The sequence below is a fragment of the Trichosurus vulpecula genome, chromosome 4, assembly GCF_011100635.1.
Source record: "Trichosurus vulpecula isolate mTriVul1 chromosome 4, mTriVul1.pri, whole genome shotgun sequence".
NCBI lineage: Eukaryota > Metazoa > Chordata > Mammalia > Diprotodontia > Phalangeridae > Trichosurus > Trichosurus vulpecula.
The window spans coordinates 80735905-80754111 of record NC_050576.1 but is presented as its reverse complement, the minus strand read 5'-3'; the positions used below and the strand labels follow the sequence as shown (position 1 = coordinate 80754111).

The window sequence follows — 18207 nt, the reverse complement described above, 5'->3', positions numbered from 1 at the left end:
GTACTGGATAAGAAAAAAGAGTGGATGATCAATGGAATATATTAGGTACACAACATACAGAAGTTAATGACCACAGAACTTAAGTGCTTGATAAGCCAAAGGGCCAAGCTATTAGGGTAAGAACTTTCTATTTTGACAAAAACTGCTAGGGAGACTGGAAAGCAGTTTGGCACAAACTAGACATTGGGCAACAACTCACAACCTCAAAATGGTTATATGATTTAGAAATAAAGGGTGATATCATAAACAAATTAGAGGAGAATGGAAAAAATTACCTACCTGATCTATGGATAAAGGTTCATGGCCAAATAAGAGAGAGAGAGAGAGGACCAAGAGAGGTAAAATGGATAATTCTGATTACATGAAATTAAAGTTTTTGTGCAAACAAAACCAATGCAGCCAAAATTATAAGGAAAGCAGAAAAATGGGGGAAAGAACAAGTTTCTCTGATGAAGGAATCATTTCTCAAATATATAGGGAACTGAGCCAAATTTATAAGAGTACAAGTCATTCCCCAACTGATAAATGGTCAAAGGATATGAACAGGCAGTTTTCAGACGAAGAAATTAAAGCTGTCTATAGTCATATGAATAAATGCTCTGAATCACTAATAATTAGAAAAATGCAAATGAAAACAACTCTAAAGAACCACCTTACCTGTATCAGATTGGCTAGCATGACAGAAATGGAAAAATGACAAATGCTGGCGAGGATTTAGAAAAACAGGTACACTAATGCATTGTCAGTAGAGATGTGAATTGACACAGTCACTCTGGAGAACATCTAGAACTATGCCCAAAAGGCTATAAAATTGTGCATACTTTTTGACCCAACAATATCACCACAAGGTCTATATCCCAAAGAAATCAAAGAAAAAGGAAAAGTACTCATAAGCACAAAAATATTCATAGCAGTAATCTGAGTGCTGGCAAAAAATTAGAAATCAAGGGGATGCCAATCAATTGAGGAATGGCTGAACAAGTTGTGATATATAACTATGATGGAATACTATTGTGCTGTAAGGAATGATAAAGGGGATGGCTTCAGAAAAACTTGGAAAGACTTATATGAGCTGATGCAAAGTGAACTAGGCAAACACTACACACAATAACATTATAATATGATCAACTATGAAAGGCTTAGCTACTCTGATCAATACAATGATCCTAGACAATTTCAAAGTACTCATGAGGAAAAATGGTATTCACCTCCAATGAGGGAGTTGATAAAATAGGTGCTGACTGAAACATATTTTTTTCACATTCTTTATTTTTCTTGCTGTTTGTTTTGCAAAATGGATGAGTAAAAATGTATATTATAGCAAAACTTCATATGTATAATGAGTATCATATTTTTTGCCTTCTCGATAGGTGGGGGAAGGGTAGAAGGAAAGAATTTCTAAATTAAAAAATATCTTCTGTAATTGTTTTTAGACTATGTAATCTGAAAAGAAATTAAAATTTTTGGTAACTTAAGTAAAATTCCGTAAGTCTACTTCATATCCTAGGCATGATCCTAAATAAGATGCTTAAACTAAAGAAGGCTTGAATTTCTTCAACTACAAAACAAAAACTAAAGATTGTAATATCAACCTAATTTTCATAAAACCCTAAATTAATCTTTAAAAAAGGGGAAAGTTTATCTAAATAGATGCTCTACCCTTCCACATGTGCCAGTTTAGAAAGATGAGTCTTTTGCACTACTCTCAAGGACAGGCATACTCTGCTTTTATCAGACTAAGAGAAGAAGGGAGAATCAGATACAAAGTTTACATGGAAAGAAGCTTGCCTCTTGTTCTCTGATTTTCAGATAAAAGAACCACTAGCAAGTGTATAGTTGCTCCTACATATGCATAGGGTGAAAGATGAGAGGGAGGGAGAGAATTTCTAAATAGGTTACTAATAAATTTTTTTAAATATATTAATTTGGCAAACGAGGAAAAAAGATGGAAAATATGGACCTATTTTTATTTAGCTTTTGTCCAGTTAGTTTCCTTTCCTATTCTTAGCTAATACTCCTCAGCCCATGGATATGTTGTCAACAGTTGTATTTTCTGTAAATATTTAATTATTGGGTATTAGAGTTTAACAGTTCAATTCTTTGAGCTAACAAAACAATGGGCATATATACTTTTGTTTTTATCATCAAGACAGAATTAGTTTATGTATAAAAGTACTCTTTATACTGCTCGGCATCATTACTGCTTTTGTTTAAGGCACACATTTATTCTGTTCTTTAGTTAAATGATTTGGTTGCCTTTTGTTCTTCATTTTTGATTCTACTTTAAGTACTACAAAGGCATGTGATTTATTACTTTTAAAAATAATAATAGTACCCCTATTTTAATGAGTAACATTAAATTCTTAAATATTTGTAATTATTATAAACGCCCCACTCACTTCTCAGTATTTGCAAGTAACAAAAAAATCCACCTACCTTCATGAAATAATAATTAAATATGTGGCTTTTAATAATTATGTGAAATGATTCAGTTTATTTAAGAACTTAAAGTTTTTTAACAAATAATAATTTGTGACTCCCGTAATATACTAATTTACATATTTCTTGCCTAATGATAAAAACAAAAGTAACCAGACAATTAAAGTAGTTGAATACTTAGCCCCTAACAGATAAGCAAATGTCTTTAATTCTTTATTCAACATTGCCCTCTACAGGCACATCAAGTAAAAAAAAGCAACCACCTAATTTCTAACCAGACCCTAATGAATCAACTACAACCCCAAAACTGTAGACATCAGACTGCACAAGATCGAAGACAATCATTCATAAAAGATAGTTATTCTTTTTTAACTGTTAGGTATAAATTAACCCATAAATATCAAATAAATTTTTGTCAAATTTTAATAAACAGATCTTTGGTACATGCCATCTTTCTTTTATATTTAGAGTTCCTTAACAGCAGAGGCTAACTCATCTAAGACAGTGCTATGCACATATCAGGAACTCAACAAGTTTTTGCTGAATGGGTTATTAAATTCATATTTAAAAAAAAATTTTTACCCAAATTTACAAAAATATTTATAGCAGTTCTTCCTGTGGTGGCAAAGAATTGGAAATTGAGGGGATGTCCATCAAGTGGGGAATGGCTGAACAAGTTGTGGTAGATGAATATAATGGAATACTATTGTGCTATAAGAAATGATGAGCAGGCGGGCTTCAGAAAAACCTGGAAAGACTTATATGAACTGATGTTGACTGAAATGAACAGAACTAGGAGAACACTATACATAGTAACAGCCACATTGTGAGATGACTGACTTTGATAGATTTAGCTCTTCTCAGCAATGAAAGGACCTAAAATAACTCTCACGATGGAAAATGCTATCCACATCCAGAGAAAGAACTTTGAAGTTTGAATGCAGATGGAAGCATACTATTTGCTCTGTTTCTTTTGTTATTTTCTTCTGGTTTTTTTTTTCATTCTCAGGGTTCTTCCCATTAGTTCTAATTCTTCTTTATATCATGACTAATGTGAAAATATTTAATATGAATGTACAAGTAGACCCTATATGAGACTGCACACTGTCTTGGGGAGGGAGACAAGAAGGAGGGGGAGGAAATTGAAAACTCAACATCTTATGGAAGTGAATGTTGAAAACTAAAAGTAATTTTTTTTAAAAACTAATTTTTTTCCATATCATTCTTCACCTCCCACCCTGTGTATACAGAAAAGAGTAATTGTCACAATCATAATAATAATCTGAGATGAAGCTCAAACCCGTTACTTCTCTTTGGAATGCTGCACCTACCTGTACTGGCAATATGTGCCAGTCTGACAGCTGCAGTTAGTACTCCACACAAGCAGGTAGATTCTTGAACTGGCTGCCTATGACCCTAGCATTCTCCAGTAAACAAGAGGAATGATTGTAAATTCAGAGCAGCTGAAAGAACCAGTAACAATGTCTTGCATCCTTCTTTTGCATCCTTTAGAGCATTTCGCACAAGCACCCTCTCAGTACTAGATAAATATAAACCAAAAGAAACAAGAAAGAAGGAGCTGAATAAAATTCTGGAAAAGTTAGATAGGATAGATCTCTGGAGAAAACTAAATGAGAATACAAAGGAATATACCTTTTTCTCAACAGCACATGGCACCAACACAAAAACTGACCATGTATTAGGACATAAAAACCCCATAACAAGATGCAGAAAAAGTAAATGCATCCTTTTCAGATCAAAATGCAATAAAAATCATATTCAATAACGGACAATGGAGAGATTAAAATTAACTGGAAATTAAATAATCTAATGCTAAAACGAACTTGAGGAACATCTACAAAAAATATAGATTAGCCAGACTAACAGAAGAAATAAAATACTTAAACGATCTCATTTCAGAAAAATAAACTGAACGAACCATCAATGGACCTTGTAAGAAAAAATTTCCAGGGCCAGATCTACAAAGCATTTAAAGAACAATTAATCCCAATACTATATAAAACATTTGGAAAAATAGGGAGAGTCCTACCAAATTCCTTTTACTACATAAATACGGTACTGATACCCAAGTCAGATCTAAACAATTGGAAAAATATTAATTCCTCATAGGTAGATCAAGCCAATATAATAAAAATGACAAATCCACCTAAATTAATCTATTTATTCAATGCCACCAATCAAACTATGAAAAATTATTTTATAAACCTAGGAAAAATAATAACAAAATTTATCTGGAAGAGCAAAAGAAAAAATACAAAAGAAATAAAGCATTTATTGAATATAAAATATGTGCCAGTAACTGTGCTAAGCCCTGGGCATACAAATAAAAGCAAAGAAGACATCTCCTACTCTCAAGATGCTTCAACTGAAGAAGATAGGAGACTGTGGAGGTAAGGGAAGTTACTGGGGCAGAGCAAAAGCTTCTGGAAAGGAGGCAGATTAATCTAGAGAATGAAGAGTAGAATGAAGCAAGCATGGTATGAATACCTCATTAAATGGTGGTTTGGTGGTCAAAGGGACAGAATGGAGGGAATTACACAGTTAACAATCGTAACCTTGAATATAAATGGGATGATCTATCCCATAAAGTAGAAGATAGCAGAAAGAACTAAAAAGTAAAATCCAACAATGTTACTTACAAGAAATACATCTGAAATATAAGATTTACACAGAATTAAAACAAGAGATTAAAGCAAAATCTATTATGCTTCAGGTGAACTAAGAAAAATGAAGGGAAATAATCATGATTTCAGACAAAATTAAAAACAGAAATGATACGATACGTGTGGGGAAATTGAAACTGCTTATCTAACAAATAAATTTCAAAGCTTAATATAGGTCTCCATGTGTGTGTGAGTGTGTATGTACACACACACTCACACACACACATGTGAACCAAATAACACAGCAAATAAATATCTAAGGAAAATATTTAAAAATTCTGAAAGAGAAGTCAATTAAATTGCAGGTAGAAAAAAAAACTGGATTGGCTAGGGACCTCAATGCACCCTCTTTCACCACTAGACAAATCTAACCCAAAAAAAGGGCAAAGAAAATGAACTGGCAGTTTTCAAAGGAAGAAATTCAAGCTATCTGCAACCATAAGAAAAAAAATGCTCTAAATCACTTGTATTTTAAAAAATCCTACTTAAAGCAATTCTATGGTTCTACTTCATATCTGGCAGAGTTGACCCCCAAAAAAGGAGAAAATTACAATTGTTGGATGGGTTGTGGGAAGACAGGCCCACTAAAGCACTGTTATGAAGCTGTGTATTTGGCTAACCATTAGGGAAACCAGTTTGGAACTGGACTCCCCAGGGCAATTTTGCCAAGTATGAGAATTTATGCCATTGGAAAAGGTTAAATGCTACAAATCAGGATTTTATTTCTTGTTCAGTTCTTAGTGATAGAAAAAACATTAATAATGTAAATTAAGCAGGAAAGTGTGCTGTGTGCACTTTTCAATGATCTAGCTAGTAACATTTACCAGCACAACCCTGCCTTTGACTCAGCAATACCGACAGTTGGCCTATACCCCAGACATGAAAAAAAGATGAACAGGTCCCATATATACAATATTTGTAGCCAGACAGAGCTAGATACATTATAGCTGTCTTGACATATATAAGAGTTGTCGTATAGAAGAATAATTAGATTTGTTCCTTTTAGTGTCAAAAGATAGAAATAAGAGCAATGGGTAGAACGCTCCAAAAGCAGAGATTTAGACTTAGTGCAACAAACAGAACAATCCAAAAGTGAGGGAGGCTGGCTGTCTTTGGAAATGGTAAATTCTTCCTTACTAGAGGTCCTCCCTTTGGGTGAGTCCACAAGGTTTAGCACAGTGCTTAGTATTTAGTAGGTGCTTAATAAATAACTGGCTGACTGACTGGTTGGAATAATGATCTGAGGTCACTTACAACTCTGAAATTCTGTGATTCAGTGAGTACTGCCAATGAGTCATAAAACTGTACTGATTAGTCCCATTATTGATGATTGCAATCTAAACTCAACTGAGTGCTTGTTGTTGTTCATTGTTTTTTTCAGTTGCGTCCGACTCCTTGAAATCCCATTTGGGGTTTTCTTGGCAAGAATGCTGAAGTAGTTAGCCATTTCCTTCTCCAGCGCATTGTAAGAGATGAGAAAACTGAGGCAAAAAGGGTTTTAAGTGACTTGCCCAGAGTTACACAGCTAGTAAGTACCTGAGGCCAAATTTGAAATCAGGTCTTCCTGACTCCAGGCCTAGTGCTCTATCCATTGTGCCACCTAACTGCCCCCAACTAAGTCCCTGGAGCAATCTTTTTATTCAGCTCTTGCTAGAGATAATGTTCTCCATTCTCAATTTTAAAATCCACCCTTTGCCTTCAGTCTCTTGTGATGATCCTGTCTCCAAATTTAGTGGTGAGACTGAAGTCATTAGACCTGAAGTTCCTCAACTTTCTTCTTTTCCACTCAAAACTATTGTACTTTACCCACTATCTTATGCACTTTTATCTAAGGAAGAAGTATCTCTTGTCTTTCCTAGGGCTAACCCTTCTCCCTGTACTCTTGATCATCTCCTGATTTTATAAAACCTATGGATTATAGAACTCTTAGAATGGACCTCACTCCCTCAACTATTTCCTCTCTCTTCTGAATATTCAATCTCCTAGCTTCCATTTGTTTCTTTCCTCTGCTACAAACATCCAAGTCTATTCTATCTTAAAAATCTTTCTCATAGTTATCTCTTGACGCATCATCCCTGTCATTCTCCTTTTCACTACAAATTCCTCCAAAGAATACCAATGTCCTTACCACCTCCAGCTTATCACTGAACCACTTGCAATCTGGATTCTAATCCTACCAAGTGTTATTTCCAAATGGTTACAACTGTCAAATCAAATGAAAAAACAATAAAACATTTTTCACTTATGTAGCAGGGACTGAAAATATGAAGACACAAAATGAGGCATCCAAGACTAAGCTTACATTCTAACAGGAAAGATAACATGTATGTGTGTGTGTGTGTATGTGTGTGTTATACATACACACACATACAAATATATATAGAGAGAATATACACAAAATGAATATGAGTAGGTCTGGGGAAGGATGATAGTAGCTGAGATTTGGGGGGAGAGGAGAGGAATCGAGAAAGGTTTCATGTAGACGGTAGTGCTTCAGACGAGTTTTGAAGAAGGAATGCTAGATCTAGCATGAAGGTAGGAGATGGGGAACAGTAAGTAGGCCAGTATGGCTGGACCAGAGGAAGCAGGTAAGAAGACTAGAAAGGTAGGAAGTGGTCATATTATGAAGAGCTTAAATGTCATTTTAATCATCAACTCCAGTGTTCTTATTCCAAGATATTATGTTCTGAATTCTCCATACTATTCAATATAATTGATTAGCATCTCTTTCCTTAAACTCTATTCTCAATCAATCAAGAAGCACCTGCTTATGTAAGAAGGGGAGGGTGGGAAGGGAAGGCCTATGATAAAAGGAAGATTAAGGGAGGCAGTGGTCAGAAGTAAAACAGGGCGAGGATAAAAAGGGAGAAGGATAAACAGCAGAAAACAGGATAGAGGGAAATACATAGTTAGTAATCATAACTGCGAATATGACACTGAGAGGTTAAATAATTTGCACTGGATCGTATAGAATAATAAATGTCAGAAGCAAGACTCGAACCCAGGGCTTCCTGGCTCAGAAGCTAGCTATTAACTATCCCATGTTGCTTCTGCCTTATTTAAATCTCATTCTAGCCTACAGGTTTTCAATGGCGTTGGATTTAAATCCTGTTGAAAACCTGTGGGTTATAATTAGTGTGAGATTTGGAAAAACAGAATATTTGTCAAAGATACACTTAATATCCAATGTGATAAACATGTGATTTCACGATGAAGAATTAGGGAGTACATGTCAAAATTTTGTGAACCTAATGACAAATTGTGTAAAATAAGTGACTGCAGCAAAAAGACATTGCATGTTAAAGCTATTTAAAGATATAAAGCATCGTAAGGTTAATTTATAAGTCAGTACATTTAATTACTTCACTTTGTCCTATTTAATTTGAATACTACTATAGCCTTACCTCCATATCTATCTTTTGCACCTACCTTATTCCATGTTGTATAAGAGTTACTTTGTACATACCTCTACCACATCCTACCTCCCTCAAGCCAAATTCCTTGAGGGCAAGACGGTGCTTTATTTCATCTTTATATACCCTATGTCACACACAAAATGAGTCTCTACCAGTTCAACAGAGGATATACCATTATTTTTCAATTAGTTATTGTACATTAATTACATATCTCAAAATTTAAAAAAAAATTATACAAATATCAACTCCAAAATGTGGCAATCACTATACAGATGACAGCACAAAGTTAAAAGAAACTTAGCACTTACTTACCTCTGAATGCCAGCAAGAACACCTTTCACAGCGGCCATCAATTTCTGAAGATACACAAAGGCCTCCTCAAATGATGCGATCTTTGGAGTGCTCAATGTATTGTTGGAATCCAAACTTTGGAAAACATCAGTGCTAAGATAAAAAACAAAAGGAAAGATCCATGCCACAGATGTACTTTTATAACTGTACATTTATTACATTTTCATGTATTATATGTTTGTTGTACATGTAAAAAAAAAGCTTATTAAGGTTTACTCTTCTATCTCATACAGTACTATCTAAACTGGAAGTGAAGTATAGTGTAATAAAACTTAGAGCTGATGGGCATGCACGAAGGGTTGATGAGAAACCATGCAAAGCCAAGGTAATACTGTACAAATTCTGTTTAATTTCCACAGAGAACCTAAAGCAGATGGAGCAAGAAAGAATCTGAGAGGTAGAAAGGATCCAGAGGCCCCATCTAGTCTAACTCATACCCAGGAGGAATCCCTCCTGCACCATACACAACAGGAGGGCATCCAGTCTCTGCTTCCAGACCTGAATAGATTAAGAGTTCTTAACTTTGTTGTGCCCTGGACCCTTTAGCATTCTGGTAAAGCCTAGGCACTTCTCCTCAGAATAATGATTCTAAAAGCATAAATAATAAAATACTTAGTATTACCAAGGAAATTGATTATATTGAAATAGTTGTCAAAACATAAAAAAAAATATTAAAACTTCATGATCCCAAGATTAGACATGCTGGCAATAAAGGGAACCCACCACTTCAACAGGAAGTCCATTCCACTTTTGGACAACTCTAATTGTTCGCAAGTTCTTCCTATACAAAGCCTAAATTTGCCTCTTTTAACTTTCAACTCTTTACTGCAGATTCTGCTCCCTGGAGCCAAACAGAGAAATCTAACCCCTTTTCCACATGACAGCCCTTTAGATATTTGAATATATCATGTCCCCCCTTCTGTCTTCTCTTCTCCAAGACAAATATCACAAATTTCTTCAATCAATCTTTACGTGACATGGACTTAAGGTCCCCTCACCATCCTGGTTGTCCTTTTCTGAACTCTTTGCAGTTTGTTAATGTCCCTAAACTGTGGTGCCCAGAGGCAAACACAACACTACAGATGAAGTCTGATCTCAAAAACATGCAGGACCACCACTTTTATACACCATGATTAAATGCCCAAGACTGGAAATCATATCACATATCTGATTCATGCTGAACTTGCAGTTCAATAAAATCTCCAGATCCTTTTCACACAGATGGCTGTCTACCCATGCCTTGTCCCAACCCCAATCCTATACTTGCAAAGTTGCTTTAAAAGAGAGAATTTACATCTACTTTTATTGAACTTTATCTTATTAGATTCAGCCTGACACTCTAGACCGTCAAGATTTTTTTGGGTCCCAACTCTGTCATCTACTACATTAGCTATCCTTTCCCTAGTTCTGCACTATCCTTAAATTTGATGAGCATGCCTTTATCTAGGTCATTAATAAGAAATAAAATAGGCCAAATATATATTCCAGAGGCAATCAAAAGTAATAGTAGTAGGAGATGACATTAATATAGCACTTTAAGGTTCACAAAGAGCATTCTTTATATATACTATCTCATTGGAGTAAGTTATCTGATAAGTCTGGTGCCCATTAGGACATTACAATAGTCCAGAAGAAAGACATTGCAGGAACATAACTGACAAGACATGGCAATTGACTGAATGTAGGAAAGGAAAAGAGGGAATACAGAATGACTCCAAGGTTATGAACTTGGGTAACTGGAAGGACGATAGTGCCCTAGACAGAAATAAAATAGTTCACGGAAAAGTAGATTTAGAGATAAAAAAGATGAGATCTGTTTTGGACATGTTGAGTTCAAGATGCCAATGGTACACACAGAGCAATATGCCTGAAAGGCATTTCCTGATGGAGAAGTGATTTCAAAACAAAGAGTGAATTTGAGAGTCATTTACATATAGATGAGAATTGAACCTATATATGAAGAGATCCCTAAGAGTAAAATGAGGGGGCAAAGCCAAGATGGCAGCTGGAAAGCAGGGACTTGCCTAAAGCTCTCCACCAGGACCCTCCAAACACCAATAAAAAATGGTTCTGAACAAATTCTAGAACTGCAGAATCCACAAAATAGCAGAAGGAAGCAGGGCTCCAGCCCAGGACAGCCTGGATGGTCGCTGGATAAGGTCTATCCCATGGAGCTGGGAGCAGAGGGGAGCAGAGCCCAGCATGGCCTGCACCCAGACCAACCAGACTGGGAGCCAGGCGGAACAGGCCCTAGTGCCCTGAATCAGTGAGTTGTGGCAGTCACCAGACTTCTCAACCCACAAACACCAAAGAAAACAGAGAAGGTTAGCAGGAAAAAACTGCAGGGACAGAGTGAAAGGGTTTGGCCATCGCCCTAGGTTGGGGGGTGGGGGGGGGGGGAGGCGGCAGAGTTGGTGCAGCTACAGAACTACAGCTGCAGCTGCTTCCCTCCCCAGGCCCACCTGGTGGGAGGAATTAAGTGGCTGATCAGAGCAGGAGTGCAGAGCCTGCTCAGATCTGAGTTGCGGTCCTGGTTGGCAGTTCTTGCAGGAGGAGGAGCACTGGTGTGGCAGAGCTTGCTATGTAGGAACAACTCTGAAAACAACAGTGCAGCCCCTCAAGCTTGGGACAAAGTACTCTCTACTCTACAAGAAATCATACCCCAACAAAAAACTCAAGGGTCAAGTAGTTGGCTGGGAACATGGCCAGGCAGTGAAAACGATCTCAGATTCAGACTCAGACTTTAGAATCTTTCTTTGGTGATAAAGAAGACCAAATCATACAGCCAAAAGAAGTCAAAAAGCCTACATCAAAAGCCTCCAAGAAAAACATGAACTGGTCTCAGGCCATGGAAGAGTTCAAAAAAGCTTTAGAAAAGCAAGTTAGAGAAGTAGAGGAAAAACTGGGAAGAGAAATGGGAGTGATGCAAGAAAACCATGAAAAACAAGTCAATGGCTTGCTAAAGGAGACCCCAAAAAATACTGAAGAAAATAACACCTTAAAAAATAGACTAACTCAAATGGCAAAAGAACTCCAAAAAGTCAATGAGGAGAAGAATGCCTTGAAAGACAGAATTAGCCAAATGGAAAAGGAGGTCCAAAATACTACCTTAAAAATTAGATTGGAGCAAGTGGAAGCAAGTAACTTTATGAGAAATCAAGACATTCTACAACAGAACCAAAGGAATGAAAAAATGGAAGACAATGTGAAATATCTCATTGGAAAAACCACTGACCTGGAAAATAGATCCAGGAGAGAGAATTTAAAAATTATTGGACTACCTGAAAGCCATGATCAAAAAAAGAGCCTAGATACCATCTTTCAAGAAATTATCAAGGAGAACTGCCCTGATAATCCAGAGCCAGAGGGTAAAACAGAAATTGAAAGAATCCAACCTATCGCCTCCTGAAAAAGGTCCCAAAAAGAAAACTCCTAGGAATATTGTTGCCAAATTCCAGAGCTCCCAGATCAAGGAGAAAATACTGCAAGCAGCCAGAAAGAAACAATTTGAGTATTGTGGAAACGCAATCAAGATAACACAAGATCTAGCAGCTTCTACATTAAGGGACTGAAGGGCTTGGAATATGATATTCTGGAGGTCAATGGAGCTAAGATCAAAACCAAGAATTACCTACCCAGCAAAACTGAGTATCATGCTCCAAGGCAAAACATGGATTTTCAATAAAATAGAGGACTTTCAAGCTTTCTTAGTGAAAACACCAGAGCTGAATGGAAAATCTGACTTTCAAATACAAGAATCAAGAGAATCATGAAAGGATAAACGAGAAAGAGAAATCATAAGGGACTTACTAAAGTTGAAATGTTTTGTGTACACTCCTACCTGGAAAGATGATGTGTGTAATTCATGAGACCTCAGTATTAGGGTAGCTTAAGGGAATATACATGCATACATACATACGTGTGTGTGTGTGTGTGTGTGTGTAGACAGAGGGCACAAGGTGAGCTGAATATGAAGGGATGATATCTAAAAAAAATAAAATCAAATTAAGGGATAAGAGAGGAATATATTGAGAGAGGGATAAAGGGAGAGATAGAATGGGGTAAATTATCTCACATAAAACTGGCAAGAAAAAGCAGTTCTGTAGGAAGGGAAGAGGGGGCTGGTAAGGGGGAATGAGTGAATCTTGCTCTCATCGGATTTGACCTGAGGAGGGAATAATATACACACTCAGTTGGGTACCTTACCCCACAGGAAACAAGTAAGGAGATAAAAAAGGGGTGATGATAGAAGGGAGGGCAGATAGGGGGAGGAGGTAATCAAAAACAAACATTTTTGAAAAGGGACAGAGTCAAGGGAGAAAATTCAATAAAGGGGGATAGGAGAGGAAGGAGCAAAATATTTTTAGTCTTTCACAACGTGAGTATTGTGGAAGGGTTTTACATAATGATACACATGTGGCCTATGTTGAATTGCTTGCATTTTTAGGGAGGGTGGGTGGGAAGGGAAGAGGGGAGAGATTTTGGAACTCAGTTTTAAAAGCAGATGTTCAAAAAAAAAGCTTTTGCATGCAACTAGGAAATAAGACATACAGGCAATGGGGCATAGGAATCTATCTTGCCCTACAAGAAAATAAGGGAAAAGGGGATCGGGGAGAGTGAGGTGACAGAAGGGAGGGCTGACTGGGGAATGGGGCAATCAGAATATATGCCATCTTGGAGTGGGGGGGAGGGTAGAAATGGGGAGAAAATCTGTACTTCAAACTCTTGTGAAAATCAATGCTGAAAACTAAAAATATTAATAAATAATTTTTTTTTAAAAAGAGTAAAATGAGTATAGGGCCCAGGGCCAGAACCTTAAGGGAAAGTAACCTAAAGGAACCAGGAGACAATGAAACAACAAAAATAAAACAAAGTAAAACAACAACAACAAAAACTGAAAAGGACTTACCAGAAAAATAGAAGAACCAAAAGAGAAAATTGTCAGAAGCAAAAAAAAAAAAAAAACCAGATTATTTAGGAGGAGATACTGATCAAGAGAGAAGTCAAGGGGAATAAGCTAGTGACTTGATGAGAAATCAAGATATTATAAAACAGAACCAAAGGAATGAAAAAGTGGAAGACAATCTCAAATATCTCATTGGAAAAACCACTAACCTAGAAAATAGGTCCAAGAGAGATAATTGCAAGCAGCCAGAAAGAAACAATTTGAATATTGTGGAAAAACAATCAGGATAACACAGGATCTGGCAGGGTGCGTGGGGAGGGAAGAGGGGAGAGAATTTGGAACTCAAAGTTTTAAAAACAGACATTCAAAAACAACAACAACAAAAAAAAGTTTTTACATGCAACTAGGAAACAAGATACACAGGCATAGAAATTTATCTTGCCCTACAAGAGAAGAAGGGAAAGGGGCATGGGAGGGGAGTGGGACGACAGATGGGAGGGCTGACTGGGGAATAGGGCAACCAGAATATACACCATCTTGGAGTAGGGGGAGGGTAGAAATGGGGAAAAAATTTGTAATTCAAACTTTTGTGAAAATCAATGCTGAAAACTAAATATATTAAATAAATTTTTTTTTAAAAAAAAGCAAAATTAAAAAAAAAGATTATTTAGGAGGAGACACTGATCAAGAGAGAAGTCAAGGGGAATAAGGACTAAGAAAAATCAGATTCAGGGGCAGCTACATGGTGCAGTGAGTAGAGCACCAGCCCTGGAGTCAGGAGGACCCGAATTCAAATCTGGACTCATACACTTGACACATTTACTAGATGTGTGACCTTAGGCAAGTCACTTAACCCCCATTGCCCTGCCTTCCCCCCTAAAAAAAAAAAGAAAAGAAAGAAGAAAAATCAGATTCAGCAGCTAAGAGATTATTTGGTAAGCTTGGTTTCATTAGAATGGTGAGGTTGCAAGAAACTGAGAAGTGAGTAGGTCGAGAGGAAATAGAGGAAGACGGCTAATAAATTGCTGAAGTGTCTTTATTATAATTTCATTCTTGAAAAGATACCAGAATAGTAACGTGACCATGTCATTTAGAGTCTGTAAAAGACAAGGATATACCTTAGACTTTGGGAGGACAGATTTCAACGATTTCAAGGAAGAAGAGCTAGGCAGGATCTCATCGCCTAAAATTCCACAGCAAAAATTTGCTTAAGATGGAAAGGATGGTTTCAAGAATAAAATTACTACACAACAAATTTTCTGATGAGAAAGGAAAGAGATTGGTGACTAAAGAGACTGAAAGGGATGCTCAGAGCACTCAATTATCCAACTTGTAATGAAATATAGAAAATGTGAAAGTGATAGCAAGTAACAGAGAGAATGTAGAATTCAGAATCCAATAAGAATGTCAATAATACTAAAGTTTAATATGAACTGAACTTTGAAGTGGGTGCTAAGGACTTTCATATTGTTGTGAATCAAGAGTTTTGAAAGCTTTTAAAGGCTATAGGAAATGGAGTGTGTTTATCTAGATATGCCCAGGAACTATATGAATCCAAATATGAAACACTCTTTGTAGAAATAAAGACAGACCTAAATAACTGAAAGAACATTAATAATTCACAAGTCATTATAATGAAAATGAAAATAATATAAAAATTAATGTACTTATCCAATACTGTAAAAACCATACTTCCAAAAGAATATTTTATAAAGCTAGAAAAAATAACAAAATTCCTGTGGAAGAACAAAAGATCAAGAATCTCAATGGTAATTATAAAAAAAATCAGTAAGGAAGGAAAATTATCAGTATTAGATCTCAAACTATACTATAAAGCAGTAATAATTAAAACAATTTGGTGCTGGTTAAAAACCACTGTGGTATATCAGTGGAAAAAGTTGGATATGCAACATACAAAAGCATATAAGCCAATACCACAGTGTTTGATGAATTAAAAGGCTTCAGTTACTGAGGAAAAGGACTTTTAACAAAAACTGTTAGGAAAACTAGACCATATTCTGGCTTAAATTGAGCTTAGACCAGCAGCTAATACCACAATGTAAGATAAGCTTCAAATCAATACATGCCCCAGATATGAGGTTACATCAAAAACAATTAAAAGAAGAAGAAAGAAATTATCTTTCAGATCTATGGATAGGGAGAGTTCATAGAGAACCATACAAGATAAAATGGATAATGTTGATTATATAAAATTTCAAAAGTTTATGCAAAAACAAATCTGATGTGGCTAAAATTAATAGAGAAACATAAATGGGAAAAAAACTTTTCTCTACGGCAAGCTTCTATGATAAAGGTCTCATATTTAACAGATGTAAGGAACCGGTTCAAATTTGTAAGAACAAAACCCATTCTCTAATAAAGAAATGGTCAAAGGACATGAATAAGCAGTTTTCAAATAAAGAAATCCAAGTTACTGAAAAACATGAAAACATTCTCTAAATCTCTAGTAGCCAGAAAAATGCAAATTAAAGGAACTTTGAGATTACACCTCATACCCATCAGACAGGCAAAAATGATAGAAGAGAAATGACAACTATCGGAGAGGTTGTGGGAAAACAGGTACATTAGTGCACTGCGGTTGGAGCTTTGAATTGATCCAGTCCATTCTGGAAAGTAGTTTGGAACTATACTCAGGAAGTTGCCAAACTGTACAGAGACATACCCTTTGATCCAGTTATGCTACTAGGCTTACATTCCCAAAGAAATCAAAGAAAGAAGAAAAGGACTTATATATACGAAAATATTCAGAGCAGCTTTTTTAATAGTAGCCCCAAACTGGAAATTAAAGGTGTGTCTTTCAATTGAGGAATGGCTAAATAAATTATGGCATACAAATGCGATGAAATATTATTGTGCCAGAAGAAATGATGAAATAGAGAGTTTCAGAGGAATCAGGGAAGACCTTTACAAACTGACACAGAAAGAACTGAGCAAAACTAGAAGAATAATTTATACCATAATAACAATATAATAGAGAAAAATTAACTTTGAAAGACTTCGGAACTCTGATCAATGCAGGGATAAACTACGAACTCAAAAGACTAAAGATGAAACAAGACACTTGCCTCCTGCCAGAAAGATGATGAGCTTAAAATTTAAGAATGGGAATACATTTTCTGGCATGACCAATGTGTGGATTTGTGTTGCTGAACAATGTACATTTATTATGAAGTCTTTCTTTTTCTATCCTTCCTTTTTTTCTTTCCTTTTTTGCTTCCTTCTTTTCTTTTTCTTTCTCTTTTGGTTCAGTTGGGGGTGGGGGCAGTTGGAGAGGCAGATTATAAATAAAATAAAAATAAATAAATAATCTTCAGACTTGGGAAGGGCAGAGCAAAAATAACACCAAATTGAAAGCAATATAAATAGCAATAGGTTACCTATATGCCCCTCAAAGAGTTTAAGACACCAAGCACACATAAGCTACATACTAGGATACTACAGAATATCTGAGTAACTACTATGAAATTTGAAAACTCTTGAAGCACAGGAGAGGTGCCCAGGACTGCAGCTTATCAAATATCCCAATTTTCAAATCAGGATAGCAGGGAGATGCTCAGTCTAAACACCAGTCAACTTGAAACAGATTCCTGACAACACTCTAGAAACTATTACAAAAGGGATACTTTTAGAATCATGGATTTTAGAGTTGCTAGAAGGAACCTAAGATCTCATCTAGTCCAATCTCTACATTTTATATATTAGTAAAGTAAGGCCAACAGAGACTATAAACCCAAGGAAACAGTTATTACTAAGAACAAGACTGGTTCATCATCAAAAAAATGGGTCATATCTGACAAATCTTATTTCAATTTTCTCAAGGATACGAAGTTGTATCTCCAGCAAAGTCCAAGTCTTACTCTGATGCCTCATCATGGCATGATGGAGAGCCTGGGTTCTCAACAAAATTTATGCTCTGGGAAAGATTACACATACAAAAATAAGTATACATAGAAAATATAAAAATACTACAAGGTAACTAGGGGGAGAGAGAGCACCAGCAGCTGGGAGAATCAGGTAAGGTTTGACATAGAAAGTGGTGATTGCCCTAGACTTAAAAGGAAACATCAAAAGTAAATATGATGAGCATAGAACCTGGTACCTATCAGACTTATGAATAAGGGAAGAATTTATAAATAAACAAGAGATAGAGAGAGCTTTGTGGGATATAAAATGGATAATTTTGATTAAATTAAAAAGGTTTTGTATAAACAAAACCAATGTAACCAAGATTAGAAAGAAAGCAGAAAATTGAGGAAAAAATTTTATAGACAGTTTCTCAGATCTAAACACCTCACATCTCAAACAGAGAACTGAGTCAAATACAGAAGAGCCATTGTATATGTATATGAGCCATTCTCCAATTGATAGATGGTCAAAGCATATAACAGGA

The 18207-nt window shown here is 36.0% G+C and overlaps 1 protein-coding gene across 4 annotated transcripts in view; it reads right to left on the bottom strand.

The window, feature by feature from the left end:
• The window catches only part of SWT1 (SWT1 RNA endoribonuclease homolog), a 142315-nt gene that overhangs the window by 57009 nt on the left and 67099 nt on the right, over positions 1 to 18207 (bottom strand). For all 4 annotated transcript variants that reach the window (XM_036754557.1, XM_036754558.1, XM_036754559.1 and 1 more), the window contains one exon: positions 8852 to 8983. In XM_036754557.1, the coding sequence (XP_036610452.1) occupies positions 8852 to 8983 (132 nt within the window). The remainder of the gene's footprint in view (positions 1 to 8851; positions 8984 to 18207) is intronic.